General features: G+C 40.6%; 3 protein-coding genes across 5 annotated transcripts in view; 1 reads left to right on the forward strand and 2 right to left on the reverse strand.

Moving 5' to 3' along the window:
* Positions 1–1,879: 1,879 nt before the first annotated feature.
* cebp1 (CCAAT/enhancer binding protein (C/EBP) 1) lies at positions 1,880–5,101 on the reverse strand. The gene is made up of 3 exons (XM_034862104.1): positions 4,976–5,101; positions 3,788–4,069; positions 1,880–3,644 (listed from the first exon to the last, which is right to left on the reverse strand). Exons 1-3 carry the CDS (start codon positions 4,976–4,978, stop codon positions 3,339–3,341), a joined length of 591 nt encoding a protein of 196 aa, XP_034717995.1. The 5' UTR covers positions 4,979–5,101; the 3' UTR covers positions 1,880–3,338.
* A 429-nt stretch (positions 5,102–5,530) lies between these two features.
* ngdn (neuroguidin, EIF4E binding protein) lies at positions 5,531–9,338 on the forward strand. Its single transcript, XM_034862665.1, has 11 exons — positions 5,531–5,626; positions 5,933–5,992; positions 6,249–6,320; positions 6,505–6,642; positions 6,744–6,828; positions 6,948–7,000; positions 7,444–7,555; positions 7,801–7,975; positions 8,058–8,211; positions 8,862–8,925; positions 9,131–9,338. Exons 1-11 carry the CDS (start codon positions 5,606–5,608, stop codon positions 9,148–9,150), a joined length of 954 nt encoding a protein of 317 aa, XP_034718556.1. The 5' UTR covers positions 5,531–5,605; the 3' UTR covers positions 9,151–9,338.
* Positions 9,339–9,964: 626 nt separating this feature from the next.
* pabpn1 (poly(A) binding protein, nuclear 1) overlaps positions 9,965–11,979 on the reverse strand; it is a 16,031-nt gene continuing 14,016 nt past the window's right edge. For 2 of the 3 annotated variants that reach the window (XM_034862666.1, XM_034862668.1), the window contains exon 7: positions 9,965–10,311. In XM_034862666.1, coding sequence (XP_034718557.1) covers positions 10,116–10,311 — 196 coding nt within the window. In that variant the 3' untranslated portion in view covers positions 9,965–10,115. Of the gene's footprint in view, positions 10,312–10,904; positions 11,432–11,979 lie in introns of those variants that run through there. The other variant, XM_034862667.1, reaches the window with a different exon arrangement.

The raw sequence follows: 11,979 nt of genomic DNA on the forward strand, positions 1-11,979 counted from the left end.
TCCTTTTAAATGAGGACTTCATTAGCAAAATGACACAACTCTTGTGTACATTTGGAGGATAAAGTCTGTATTTATAACTAATAAGCATAAACAGTTGATTGAAGTGTTGACATTTAGCTTTTCTTTAGAAGGAACCTTAGTATGACTTCTATTTCATTTTGATTTTGACTTTTATTAAACAAAAGAAGAGAGAGAGAAAAAAATTGATATATGCATACATATAGATACAAATCCATATCTCAAAGACCATTGGGGAAGGAAAAAAGAGAAAACTGCCTTTCTCTCGTTCATACGTTCAAATGCATTGATTATCATTGACTTAATTCATACATATATGCAGCCACCCTACCAATCTCTAAAGATGGACCATGTCCAACATCTCACCGTGCCAGACGAGTGTGGTGTGTTTGTTGACTGTAAGTTTACATATTCTAATTATTTGTGCAGAGCTGCACTGTGTAACACAGTAAAAACGCAGATGGCATTAGTTGTAGTACCTGTTAAATCAATCAAACAACACAGTTAACAGTTTGTGCTAAACAAAGTAGTGTTTTAGTTATTATCTGTTCAGTTGAAAATTGAATAAAAACATTTTTTGTACAACACAGATAGCTCTAAAATCATGTTGCCACCTAAGTGTTACTTTTTAGTCAGACACTATAATGATGACAAATGGCACGCTTTTATTGTGTAAATCGGTATAAAATTTGTGTAAAAGCCACATCAGCAATAAAAAAAAGAGCTAGGATTAGGTTCCAAAAATACTTATTTGTATTTATTTTTTAATAAAGAAAAGAAACTAGTTATGGAAGGGGAACTGAATGTGTGCTTTCTTTTTCTTTATTTTGAATATCACAGTGATAAGTGTTCTTATCCATGATCTTGGGAGCCAGATACAAAGGAGTCCCAATGCTGTTTTTAGTTATATAGTGTTGAAAATATGTGTATCAAATATTATAACTATTATTTTTTTAAAGAAAAAAAGACTAAATGTCTGGCCTTATTTCCCCCACCCCCTCCTCTCTTTCTCCTATCTCTATGTCCCTTCACTACCATCACAGCCACAGGAAGGCCCTGGCAGCCCGAAACACTGATACTATCTCTGAGCTCCTCATCTCCATCCTCTACTGTGTCGAAATCTGGCCCATCCCACAAAGGGAAACCGCTGGTGCACAACGGTCCATGGCATGACGTCCGTTTCTGTGGGTAGACACTTATGGTAAATAATGTGGCAGGTGCACGCCATGTTCCCTGATTAAGATGCAGTGGAGAATTAAGGAGAATAATTCTGAGATGATATCACATCATTTTCTATGAGAAAGATGTATTGTTTAGGTGCAGTGCACTGTAATCAAAGCTTGTAAAGGCTATTTCAGGAAGCAGCTTTGGAATCCAAATATATAATTAAATATATGTCCATATTTTGTAATGTTAAATTAGGATCATTTGTCACATGTCACATGTTTTGTATATCAGGGATTGGCATATATAAAAGATGTTTCAACCAAACTCGAGCAATTATTTGTTTATTTAAAGAAATGTTTTTTAAAAGTATTGCTTTAACAATGCATTACTATAAAAATCACAAAACACATTCAACAACATTACATGTGATTAAAAACTATGTCAACAATATTTCAAGTAATCCCATACTCATTTAGTGACAAAAGATTATTAAAAGAGTAATATACAGAAAAGAGAGTCGCTTAGATTTGCCTACAAACCACAGGTGGTTGTGTAACCTTGTTGGGCAACAACACTTACAATCATCTCTGACAATGACAAGAAGTGTCAGGTATGATTAGGCAATGCTTATTGAATCAAAACATATAACAAATCTGACTAATGCGCAGAGTGGTCTTTTTTTGTAGTTTATGTAAGGAATAAGCATGTGTGTTCAGATGTCTTCAGGAACTTTCAAGAAAGTTTTTTGGGGGAATTTGCTCAATTTACGTAAAATGCAGCTTTCAGCCTTTGGAACGTTTTGTTGGGCCCATGTGTGCAGCATTAAGGATTTTTAGATCAACGGTGCATCAGGTTGTCCCTAAAACTCCCTAACCCATCTCACCTAGCTGTTTCGCAAATCTTAAATATATATATGATTTGCACAGACTCTGCAACTCGCATAAAGTTTCTGCTCTCCAATCTCTTCTCTCACATTTTAAAGTATGCAATGACATCTACATTCATAAACAGCACACATTTTCCTACTTCATATTGAGACTCCAAGGTCTCTTGTTTAGGTGCTTCATTCATTTATTCCAAGGTCCAGTGTGCAGGGCCGTAGCCACAATTTCAAAAATACTGAGGTCATGAGGATGTTCCCTTCTCACCCAGAAGAGTCTGACCAGATACCAAAAATGAAGTCTATCATTTAGAATTATTTGGATTAAAAAAAAAAAATGTAATTGCATTTTGTCTGTTATTTCCCACCATGAAATGCTGTTGTAAAGCCTACTCCACACTGCCAGGAATTTAATCAACCATTTGCTAAACCTCTGTCCCAATTTGTCAACCAACTATAGCAACCTGTCAAGTTGTGGATGCCTCCACATGCAGAAGGTCTGAATATGGGTCTGTAGTGAAACACTGTATCTTAAAATATGGAGGGTGGTGTCTTTTTTTAGCCTGTACAAAACCAAAACCACAAGAGCATAACCTGCAAGTGTTAGCATGGTTAGCTGCTTTCTACCAACAGTATAAACCATTTTGTTCTCAAAGGCATGGGCCAAACTGCATTATTAAGTTGGGTTGCAGGTTAAAGAAAAATATATTTTAAGGCTTAAAACACCCACTTTGTTTTGAAAGAGTCAACTGGAAACATTAAAACGTTAGCTGCAGATTGCGTTTTCAACCGATTTACAGGGTTTTAGCTGTAGCTTTAGCTTACACTAGCTAGCTACTTCTGATGAAATCTGCTAGCGACAGTTGTCACTTCAGCCACACTAAAGACGATGGTTAGAAGCTGCTTTTGATAACGTCCGTGTGAAATTGAAGACCCATTGTTTCAAAAATGACTGCAAATGTTGTGTCTTAAATCTAAAACCCTAGAACAAAAGACGTGCCATCCGTGTCCTCAAAGGTAGCTACAGCCCTGCCAGTGTGTTATGCTTTCCCTCTTCACAATTTTACAATATGAAACTATTACTAACCCCTTTTACACTGAGCATTACACCCCCTCAAAATGCTTCCTTTTGTTAAATGTGCTACTTCTACATGTGCCTTTTTTTTAAATAGTGGCCTGATCTGAGAAATCAACAAGGGGACTTGGAAGGCCTGCCCATAGACACTAATAATGAATCTGATGCATAAAATTAACACTAGGAACAAATGTGGTGCTAGATACTGGACTCCCCTGCTGCTCCCTCCGCAGCCCCCTGCAGATGCCGCTGTGACATGATGTGTTTGAGAGTGTCCAGCTCCTGTGTCAGCTGCCCTATCCTCATCTGCAGCTTCTGGTTTTCCTCCTGCAGCTGCATGGCCCTCTGCTGGGTCAGCAGGATCCTCCTGCGAGCCTTGTCCCGGCTCTTTCTCACAGCAACGTTGTTCCGCTCGCGTCGCAGCCGGTACTCTGCACTGTCCTTGCTGATGCTCCTCTTGTTTACTGGGGCCCGCAAAGTTGGCAGGAGGAAGGAGGAGAAATCCTGGAGGTCAGAAACACAAGTTTAAGTTGTGGGGAAGCAGGATGGGAGTAATTAATGATTTTTCTTTCAGAAAATGTGTAGGAATGACTTCTTTATCCATGATCCACAAATGAAAAAGCTATCTCACACACATGAAGACACACCTGCTGAGTGCTGGCGTGGCTCTGGTGGTGGTTTGTGTTCCCTGCGCTCGAGGTGTTGCTGAGACACGAGGACGTATACGGCATGTAAGACAGTCCCATCATCTGCTCAGACATTCTGTCATCAGTGCCCCCTCTCACCAGTCCCTGAGACTGGCTGTATGTCATGTCCATCTGAGCCAGCTGATTAGTTGGTGTGTTCGGGTTCAGGGTGTGGGTGTGAGCCTGACCCGGGTATGAGTTTGCCCACTCCTGGATGACAGAGGATACCCTGGTATCTGACATCTGAAGAAAAAGAAAAAGAAAAAGATTAGTTTTCTCTTTTTTTTCAAGCTTAAATTAGTTTAAGCTTTTACAATTAAAAGAGAAACACACAAAGAACCACATGTACAAAAGTAATTCCACAGGGGAAAGACACAAAACAAGAACATAAGACATAAAAGGCAGAGCTATTAAACGATCCGACAGTGTATAGGCTAACATGGTTTCATTAGCTTCAATAGAGCAAAAGGCTGCTTACACATTATCTTCCTGGTAATCATAATCAAAACAATATACCCTAATTTATTTCCTCGAAAGGCCTCATTTGGCTGTATGATGTGTACTTTTTTCTTCTGATACTTAAAGATCAGTTTTCCAATAATACCTCTGTACTTTTACTAAAGTAAGAATGCAGGACTTTTATTCCTAATGGGGTAAGAGTAATTCATTAGAGCCGTACAAAATGAAACGCTACGTATGACAGATGTAGGTAGCTGTAGATAGCTGAAACAATTTGTCTGTTCATTGTGACTGACTAAAATTTTATCAGCAACATTTTTGATAACTTATTAATACTCATTTAAGCAATTTACAAAGGTGAAAAAAAGAAAGGCATCTCAAAACATTAGCTGGTTTTCTTTGTTTATATGATTAGAAACTTTTGAACTGCTGGTTAGACAAAACATTCATAAAATATACACACTTGGGTTGTGAAGTATACGTTTGTTATTCTTTTCAGATATTTTTCAGACCAGACGATTATTAAATTACTTGAGAAAACGACCCACAGATGAATCGACTATGAAAGTAATTGTTAGATGAAGCCCAAAATTAACGCAAACCATACATCAGCAAAGTAAAAAATAAACTGCAGACCATTTCTTTTTCAATATTTTTTTACAAAGTCTAATAAAGCTATGATCGTCTTACCATGATTTAGCTCTTCACAAACTCTCTGAATATTCTGCAGGTTCCTCTGACAGTTTGACTGAAACTGTTCTGAAAGACAGGAGACAGACAGGTACCTCTGTCTGATCTCACCATCACTTCTTCCTACTCCTCCTCCTCCTCCTCCTCTCTCTCTCTCTCTCTCTCTCTCTCTCTCTCTGTCACACACACACACACACACACACACACACACACACACACACACACAACTGACAGAACTGACAGAAAAGAAAGCAGAAAGCAGCAAGATTTTTTGTAATGTGTTTTTTGTTTAGTCTGTTTTTAATCTGGACCTTGAGTCTGTAAATAAAGAAATATAAATAAATATATATATAGTACATTTTTTAAGGTAACCTAATTTAGTTTTTAGTAGCCTAATTTAAAACAAATTGTAATACGACAAACCAGCTTTTAGTAGCGGATCACAATAATAAAATTAACAAATTATTTAATAGCTTTCAGTTTCTTGTTGACAGTGCCACTCGCTAAATTCATTACATTGCAGTATTACATTACAGTACAGTACAACAGTAGTAGGCTACACTGCAACACTGTCGAGCCCTGTATGCCCATTGTTCCTCTGCGGCTTCCGTAGACTACATTGAAAACAAAATGGCTGACCCTGTTGACAACGTGAGTGAAAGCTTAGCTAGCTGCGAGTTAATATAACTTTTATTTTATCGTTCTACAATGTATGCTAATATTATAGACACATTCTAACGATTTAACGTGTCCTCGGAAACTATCTTTTGTACGTGAGACTGATAAAAGCAAGTGATAGTACTCTTGTTTTTAATGACCTAAGTTATCCAGCTAGCCACTAGCTAACTTACCTGTTTTTGAGGAGAATTTCTACAACGTTATAACCACATTTTGCGGTGTATGTACATGGTATTAGCAGTTTTGCATTGTATTTCTGACATGTTGACTTTCTGGCAGGCTCTAATTGAAAGTGAATTGCCTGCAGCTGTACAGCTGCTGAGGAATCTCACAGAACAGGTAAGAACGGCTTGACTGTAACTTTGTATTAGCAGTGTCTGCAAGTAGAGAAATGGCGAGTCCATTGGAAAGTATTGGAGCTATACGAACATATTTACACGTGCACTTAGATCTAATGGTGATGTATTACAGAATACTATTCTTATAATCCTGTTCAATGTATTTATGCTGATTGATTTAGTCACTTTTATCACAGCTTGTGTGGATCTGAGTTTTCCCAGCTAAATAAAACACAGCGTGTCGCTTTTCTCTTTAGGTGGCCTCAGTTACAAGTCATGTTCGTGACCTGATAACAAAAGTCCAAGATGGGGCGTTTAAGACATCAAAGGTGAGTGGGGACTGAAACTGGACTGCCCCAGGTTCATGGTAGCTCTGTGGGTTGTTCCAACATGCACACACCACATTTTCAGGCATGTGTAACTGACAACTGCAAATGAATACGATGTAAGAGACTCTTCTCCAAGTTGAAATAAACTAAGGAATTGTCTGGTCTGACTCCTCTCTTCCTGCAGGGTTTGTCATTCTTGGACCTTCGGTACCACCTGCTGCTTTTTTACCTTCAAGATCTCACTCACCTGATCAGCATCAAAACAGAAGGAGGCAAAATAAAAGACAGTGAAGCCTTGAGTAGACTGGTGACAGTCAGAACGGTGAGAGGATTGTAGAAACAGGCGGCTCATTTGTAGTCTTATCGATCCAACTGAGAAAAGCATCACATTGCTTTGCTGATTGATTGTCCTCCTGTTTTAAGGTCCTGGAGAAGATGCGACCGATAGACCACAAACTTAAGTACCAGATTGATAAACTGGTGCGCACGGCTGTCACCGGCAGTTTAGGTAAAACTGATTTTGGGTTGGTTGTGATGAATGCCTCCACCGATGATTGGATTTCCTTTCCTCGATGTTTCACAGGCTGTGGTGTATGACAGTGTTTTTTTTTTTTTGTTTGATTTCAGCTGAGAATGACCCCCTGCAGCTGCGTCCTAATCCTGAAAATCTCGTCAGCAAAGTAAGGGCCTAATGCCATCGTGGTTATTTGAACTCTATTTTTTTATGGGTGGTAAAGTTTATCATAATTTTTTTTTTTTTTACAACCTTGTGGTATCATTATTACGGCAAGGGAAATTACAATTTTTTCCCTTTTGTTGTTAGAACACACATCACACACAGACCTGAAACACACGCTCAGGATCTATACATGCAAAATTAGAGAGATGTCTGTGAGGGGACTGCAGCTGTCCACAGAGTTGGGGGTTTCAGCACCTTACTCAAGAAAAACTGTAAACCAACCTAGCACCATTGGATAAATGATGTATTGCTTCTGGACATTTACATGGTCAGGCTACTATTGATTCTAATAAATAAGAAAATACATATTAAACCCGTTGTAAATACTGACCATGCAGTATTGTAACTGTCTGTCTGACTGACTGCCTCTGCTTCATCAACCAGTTGAGTGAATCAGAGGAGTCTGAAGGTGAAGCTGAGAATAAGACGGAGAAGAAAGCAGCCCACTCTAGTGGCAGGAAATATGTACCGCCAAAGATTGTCCCAGTACATTATGGTAACGTCATATGCCTTTTTAAAAAGGATTTTGTTTTCACGGCTTGTCATAAAAATACAAATCTATAGTAGTTAGAATACACCTCTAATCATTTGATAAAGAAACGTTGACATTTCTGTGGTTACGTTTTTTTGTGGAAGCACACCACTCAGGAGCTGCTGTGCTTCTTTTAGGACAGTTAGCCATGCTATTCCCATGTGCATCAAAATAAAGACCACAAATTCTCATCTCAACCCGTGTTCCAGACGGGGACATGACAGAAGCAGACAAGAAGAAGGCTCAGTCGGAGCGCCAGCGGCGAGCTGCCCTCAGGAGCTCTGTGATCCAGGAGCTGAGACAGCAGTACAGCGACGCTCCGGAGGAGATCCGGGACAGACGGGACTTCCAGAGCGAGCGGGAGAGCCGCGAGGAGCTACACAGGTGTTTACTTTGTTTGAACAGGTAGACATATGAAGGTCAGGTGCAAGTTTCCAATCAACAATAACGTTTTTCTTCTTCAAAGGAAAAATTATGAAGAGTCCATGATGGTGCGTCTCAACATGCCACAACGGCAGAAGAATGCCAGAAAGAGAGGCACGATGTCCATGACCGGCCAGCTGAGCGGCATCACTCACTTCAGTGACATCACCGCACTGACCGGCGGCGAGGGGGGCCAGGTGAGCTTGCGGTGACATCTTTACACCAGGAAGGGCTCATATCTCACTCACTTAGCTACGGGACAGGCCTATGTTAAAATCTGAATTTCTGGTCCAGACATGAAAATCTATTTAAGTCCCTCTTCAGAATGTCTTTGCAGGGGAATATATTGAGTTGAGTAATTTATAGGGACTGTTATTTAATTAGGGCTTTAATGAATTAGAAAATAATTTAATTAGGGCATAATTAATGTTGGCCACTTCTGTTTTGTTTTGAAGAAGACTGGCATGTTGGACCTGAAATGCTCATAATTTTGTGTGATTCAGTTGTCTGGTGCTGTGCTGGCAAAAGTCCCACTTAATGCCTACACAGACTTGGCCTCCTACTCGCGTCTCCCGCGTCAATGAACTGGCATGAAAAGCAATGAGTTAAAGCAAGGGCTGGCCAGCCTTGAGCTGCCTGCAAAGGTGGAAAATTCATTCAGATAAATGTATTGGGAAAATCCATGTGCTATGTTTAGATTTTGTACTAGACAGCACATGAAGCCACAAAATGCTGTTGCTAACAGGCTCATTTCCATCCAGTATGAATGGGAGCATTATGGCTTGTTTCTATTTAGACCCCATTGTTATTGTGACTGCTAGTCCTTACTTTGTTTTGATTGTTCCAGGATGGGGATCATTCTCGTCCCAAGAAAAAGAAGAAACTCATGAAGAAAAAAACAAAAAGGAGAGGTGAGAAATATACCAGACAGTAGAATTGTATTTCCTGCAATTTCTTTAGAAATAAATAAAAATGTGACACTTAAACTCCTATTAAAAACTATTTAATTGTTGGTGTAATTGTCAGTTTACAGACAACTCTTTTGGAACCAAATGTTCATGAAACCTCAATTAAGCATATATGCTGATAATTACCCTATTTTGTCTTTCTCTGCAGCCTTTAAGAAGCACCGATAAGAAGACCCAAACACATGCCCAATGATGTTAGCAGACCAAATGACATGAGGATTTAACAGCTGTCATTTTAGATTATACTTCTGAATTCAGCAGATTCTGTTACCAATAAGTTGTTGCGCCTCAGTAAGTCCCCACCACCTCTGCATAGTGTATCAGATTGTGAAATAAACATTTACTGTTGACTCCTGTATTTTGTCAACTTTATTTATCCATCTCCTTTAGAGGATAGTCAAATTGCCTCTAACAGAATATATATTGGGGGGAAAATGCTGGAATTTAAGAAACTTAAGATTCCTTGTGTCATCTAATTAACCCCTTGCTAGGAAAGTACATGACTTAAGCAGTCTGATGCTGATTTTTCACAACCCGTAGATTGCAAATACATTTTCAGCACAGGTCACATCACAGCAGTGGGAAAAAAAAATCAATGGCTAAATATAGACAGTCTCATTTTTAAACAATCTTTATTTTTTTTATTTTTTTTTCCTAATTACAGACTCATGGGTTAAAAATAAAAATAAAAGCAAAACAGTTGTCCAAACCCACTCCCTTTCCAAAAAAAAAAAACTCTCTCCACACAAACCCCACCCCTGACTTTCCCAACCCTACAATAATAGTTCCGCCTACTCCATTTCTTAAATTAATAATCAAAGCCGTAAGCTCGTCAGCCTTCCTCAGACAAGCCGTGACTGCACTGCGCGTCAGAGAAAGGGAGTGCCTTAAGGTCCGCACTGTACACCCCAATAAACACCCTCGGGTCCTGCCTTCCTCACTTGCACGCAAACTTGCCTGCCACTCGGCTGGTTGCCTCAGCTCTCTGTATATAAATCTCGTGTTGGATTGGCTGCCTGGTAGATGCTGTGTGTATTGCAGTGTGCTGTGGTGTATGTTGAAGTGTGTGTGTGTATGTTGAAGTGTGTGTGTGTGTGTGTGTGTGTGTGTGTGAAAAACGACTAAAAGCATCATCAGCGTTTGCTGTTGTAGTAAATGCCCCCTGCGGCAGGCCTGTGGTCACCCTGCCCCCCTCCCCCGCCCCCCCACACGGACAGGATGGGGTGAGTGTGCATAGCGGGAGCAGAGAGAGAGAGAGACGCTGCGGAGACAGTGGGGGGGGCCTGCGCCACCTGGGGAGGGGTCGTCAGCCTCCACTGGTCCTGAAACCTGAAACGACAAGAAGTGGTCTAATATACAGAGAGAGGACCGGGGAGGGGAAGGAGGAGAGACGGGAGACAAGGAACACAGAGGGAGACAGGGGGGAAAAAGGGGTGGGGGATGGAGGGGTTGCACGAAATAAAAACATTGATGCCTGTCAAAAGAATAAAACGAGCCGTGGCCATGCCGGAGTTGGAGGTGACAGGTATGGAGGAGTGACGAGGAGGGGGCAGCAGGAGGAACTCCGCCCACGAGTAGAAGAAAATTAAAAAAATTATGCATATACAATCCCATTGAACACTGAAGGACCATCACTGTCCAGAGAAAAATCACAATCCATGGTGTGATGAGCCAAAGAAGAGGGGATGCAGGGGGGAGAAAAGCATGAGTTATAAAATGCAGCGAGGGTAGGGGTGAGAGGTAGAAAACTGCAGATACAAAATGGGGTTGAGGGAGAGGTGGGGAGGTAATGATATACTCCAAACCACAAACTTAAAACACAACAACAAATATTCTGGCTAGTGGAAGTTTACATATGTACGGTACATTAAACAAAAAAATAAAACAGTATATTTTCTTGATGTAGTTTCCTCCCATGTTTGTTTTTTTTTTTTTTCTTGTTTTGGTGGTGGTGGAGGGTGAGTGGGTGGGCTGTGTTGGTGATGGTGTGAAAGCAGGAGGTCACAGCCAGACCAAAGGAGACACATCTGCAGCCTGAGATACCATCATCTTCTCTCCCCCCCTCCCCTCAAAACCGACAAAAAAAACAAAGAAATCTGCCACTGTATTCTTTCCCCAATGGCCAACTTATACCTTACCAGGTGTGACCGCATCAACCTCCGCACACGCACTCACACACAATCGCACACTGCGGCAGTCAGTCTCTCTGTCCCGGAGAAGTTTTTTTTTTTTTTTTTTTCGTCTTTTTTTTTTTCTCTCTTCGGGGGTTCTCTTCTTTTATTGTTGGGGAAGGGGGGACTTTTTCTGTGTGGGTTTTTATTTTAAATTTTTTTCTTTTCTTTTCTTTTCTTTTCTTTAATGGGAACAGAGAGGGGAGAGGGTTGATAGTAAGGGAGTGTTGGGGGGTGTTTAGTAAGGGGAATACCACGATGTTGTTCGCCCTCGGCCCCTGGAAAAGAGAGAGAAAAAGAGGGTGAGTTTTTTTCTGGTTGGCTTAAAAAGACTGACCAATTTCCTGGTGTGATATAATATAGTGTATATATGTGTGTGTGTGTGTGTGTGTGTGTGTGTGTGTGTGTGTGTGTGTATATGTGTGTGTGAGTGAGATTGTGGCCAGAGAAAGGGTCTGCAAACTGAAGGGGAAAAGAATATATATCAAAATGAATGACACAAATTACTATATCGACATACCATCTTAACGGTATTGGGCCTTTGATCTCACCCTGTGTTGTGGTACAACAAATCAGTCTGGAAGAATAGCCTACAGTGATGAAAGAAGCTGAAAGCAGCTTTGTCAAGAGAGGAAAGGGTTTGACTTAAGGATATTGGAATAACGATTAGTGTGTGGGTGTAAGGGACAGCGAAGGCACTTTCTCTCCCTCTTTCTCTCTCTCTCTCTCTCTGCGAGAGCCGCCTCTGGGGTCACTGTGGGGAAAGACCTTGAGGACAAACAGCACCACACATATACCCCCAGCAAGACACACACACACACACACA

Source organism: Etheostoma cragini, chromosome 22 (assembly GCF_013103735.1).
Source record: "Etheostoma cragini isolate CJK2018 chromosome 22, CSU_Ecrag_1.0, whole genome shotgun sequence".
NCBI classification, from domain to species: domain Eukaryota; kingdom Metazoa; phylum Chordata; class Actinopteri; order Perciformes; family Percidae; genus Etheostoma; species Etheostoma cragini.

Excerpts from the sequence above, each read along its gene's own strand:
- cebp1 (XM_034862104.1), bottom strand. Across the intron at positions 3,645-3,787 it reads GCCACGCCAGCACTCAGCAG|GATTTCTCCTCCTTCCTCCT; the intron begins GTGTGTCTTCAT and ends TCTGACCTCCAG.
- ngdn (XM_034862665.1), top strand. The coding sequence starts at position 5,606 with ATGGCTGACCCTGTTGACAAC. Across the intron at positions 7,556-7,800 it reads GATTGTCCCAGTACATTATG|ACGGGGACATGACAGAAGCA; the intron begins GTAACGTCATAT and ends CCCGTGTTCCAG. Across the intron at positions 8,212-8,861 it reads CCGGCGGCGAGGGGGGCCAG|GATGGGGATCATTCTCGTCC; the intron begins GTGAGCTTGCGG and ends TGATTGTTCCAG.